We start from the raw sequence: 2,867 nt of genomic DNA on the forward strand, positions 1-2,867 counted from the left end.
CCAGCGCCAGGCCCCGAGGGAATGGCCTCAAGCTGCCCAGGGCAGGGTCAGGCTGGCTCTGAGGAAGGATTTCTGTGCAGAAGGGGCTGTTGGGCGTTGGAATGGGCTGCCCAGGGCAGGGGGGAGTCCCCGGGATCCCTGGGGGGGTTGAAGAGTCGGGCTGAGCCAGCGCTGAGGGATCTGGGGGAGCTGGGAAGGGTCAGGGGGAGGGTCATGGTTGGGCTGGAGGAGCTTCAGGGGCTTTTCCAGCCCAGATGATCTGGGGATTCTGGTCACCTTCCTCCCACCGTGGAACCCTGCATCCCCAGCTCCCGCCACGCAGCACGGCCGCCGGCAGCACCTTACCCGCTTCGTCAGCTGCGTGTCCATCATGAAGTTGTGGACGTGCTTCTCAGCTTTGGTGAGCTCCAGCTTCCTGGCCACCACAGCCACCACCAGCGCCGTGCAGCCGGCACCCTGCGTGGGGACATCCGTCAGGGGAACAGTTTGTCACTCTCCAGCAACCTCGTACACCACCAGCGCTCCCACCCTCACCGTTGCAACCCCGTAATTAACTAAAGCTCCTTAACACCCCCCCCCCATTATCCTAATGAGGCGATATCTCAGAGCCTGGGTGTCCTTGAGTGGCTGATGATGTTTTGGGTAATTAACAGGAGAGGCCTGGGCTGTTTTACGAGGTCAGTGGTGATCAGTGGTGTCTGTCCGATCCCCATTAGATCCCCAGCACCCGTTAGACACGGCCAGGATACGCCCCGCGGCACCGGGAGCTCCCGAGAGGGCCCGGGGTGGGAGAGCAGTGGGGAAGCACCGGGCAACCCGGGGGAAAGCAGGGAAGGGGTTCCCTGAATCAGCACCCCCTGAACCGCCACGGCTCCCAGCAGCGACAGCTGGGAACTCGCTTATCCCGGCGATTAGGGCCGGATCCACACGGTCGCCGTCATCTCCAGCACGTATTTGTCTTTTGGAAAGCAAAGGTGCCAAGCCTCCGCTCCCTGTGGTGCTCCTGCACTCTGCCTGCTGCTGCCCGTACCAGATGAGCCGCTCCCCCCTCCCGGCACTCTGGCAGAGGCCCACGATCCTGGCAAACGATTCCTTAATTTATTAAAGAGTCATTAATTAACATCATGCTCTGAGCCGAATCCTTTAGCATCCCTGAAGGTCCCGCTGCGTGTGCTCTCGGCTCCCACCGCTCCTCTCTTCCCGGTGCTGTGGGGCTCAGGGAGCCCAGGGGAGCCCCCCACCATCCTGGGGGTCCCCATCCCTGGCACGGGAGGGGCTGTGCTGCCAGATGGGTGCTGGGGGGGGCGGGGGGAGGGGGCACGCTTTGCTGGCTGGTGTCTCAGTTCAAAGTAACCGCTAGCTGGGGCGTGGGGGGGTGGCCTGGGAGCCCACGGCACCAGGACCCCCTCAGCAAGCTGCTGGGAAACGCCGCAGCCCCCCCCAGTAAGGGATTTTCTCCCTCGCTTGGCTCCTACCAACAGCATCAGCCTCGCTGGCGCCCAACCTCATACAAGACAGATCAAAGACTTGCAGATAATATAAAATTAACACCCGCCGGCGGAGCCGCCTCGGCCAAGGGCTCTCGCGGGGCGCAGAGCTGAGCCCGAATGCTGCTGCCAGGGAGCAGCTGGGAAGGGGGGACGGCTCCATCCCCATGGCCTGGGGCCCGGGGGTGCTGGGCACTGGGGTGGATCCATGGAGGAGCCACGACCGCAGGGCCCCCGGCTGCTCCTTCGGCCGCCCCGGCTGGAGAACGCTGCAAGCTGGGACATGTCACGGGCGCCTCGGAGCAGGTACGGGGGGACAGTGACCTTTTAGCCATGAGGAAACGAAGCGGCGGCAGAGCGGTGATGCCGGCGGGAGCGTGGGGGGGTGGAGGGCTCCCAGCTGGTCCCGGCTCTCAGCGGGAGCATTTGGGATCGCTCCGGGCGATGGAAGCCAGGTGGTGTGAACGGGGACGGCCAAGGGATGCTCGGGGGCCCCTCTGCTCCCTGGGGATACCCCTGATCCCGCCGAGGCCCAGCTCCCCCCTGCCTTGCTGAACGCGGGTCCAAAGGCACCCGGAATTCCCCAGTGGGACTGCAGTACCCCCCAGGAACACCCGGCCTGCACCATCCCCTCCTTCACCACGCCGCCACGTCCTGCTAATTACTGCACTTACAATAATTGCAATCACAGCTCTATCAGCCTCCAGGCCATGAGACCTCGGGGCTGAAGCCACTACGCTTCATGCATGGACAAACCAACCAGGAAGGGGATCCCCATAAAATCCGGTAGCCTGGTTGCCACAATGGGGATGGACAGAGCCCACGGGACGGACAACCGGCTCGGCACGGCCCTTACCATGATGCCGGTGAGCAGGCAGACACCTTTCCCGCAGTAGGTGTGCGGGACCATGTCGCCGTAGCCGATGGAGAGGAAGGTGATGGAGATGAGCCACATGGCACCCAGGAAGTTGCTGGTTACGTCCTGCTGGTCGTGGTACCTGCCAAGGAGACACGGGCATCAGTGTCACGGCAGGGGATGGGGGTGGCCATGGGGAGCAGCGGGGGCTCCCCTGGCACGAGGCTGCGCTGGGCAGCAGGGAATCGGGATTAATAACGCGGCAGGATGCCCCATAGCAGCAGCGGTTGCGCAATTTCTGGCGCAGGAAAACCCACATGGACAAAATCAGAGCGAAAACTCAAGGGAAAGGGCTTCTGCTTTCAGTCAGACCTGTCACCACATCCCGGTCCCGCCGCCTGCGTCCCCGGTGCCACGTGGCACGGCAGAGCGAGCCGGCTGATGGGAGAAACAGCTGCGGCTCTGCAAAGCCCCCGACCGCGCCAGCTCGCCACCGGCATCCTCCTCCGCATCCCCCCCGCTGC

General features: G+C 63.9%; 1 protein-coding gene across 1 annotated transcript in view; it reads right to left on the reverse strand.

Annotated features, from left to right (window-relative positions):
* Positions 1-2,867, reverse strand: part of KCNN3 (potassium calcium-activated channel subfamily N member 3) — a 13,789-nt gene that overhangs the window by 5,294 nt on the left and 5,628 nt on the right. The window contains exons 3-4 of the mRNA XM_026867463.1: positions 2,344-2,485; positions 346-456 (exon numbers count right to left, since the gene is read on the reverse strand). Of these exons, the coding sequence (XP_026723264.1) occupies positions 346-456; positions 2,344-2,485 (253 nt within the window). The remainder of the gene's footprint in view (positions 1-345; positions 457-2,343; positions 2,486-2,867) is intronic.

Source organism: Athene cunicularia, unplaced genomic scaffold (genome assembly GCF_003259725.1).
Source record: "Athene cunicularia isolate RWA unplaced genomic scaffold, athCun1 SCF_46, whole genome shotgun sequence".
Classification (NCBI taxonomy): Eukaryota; Metazoa; Chordata; class Aves; order Strigiformes; family Strigidae; genus Athene; species Athene cunicularia.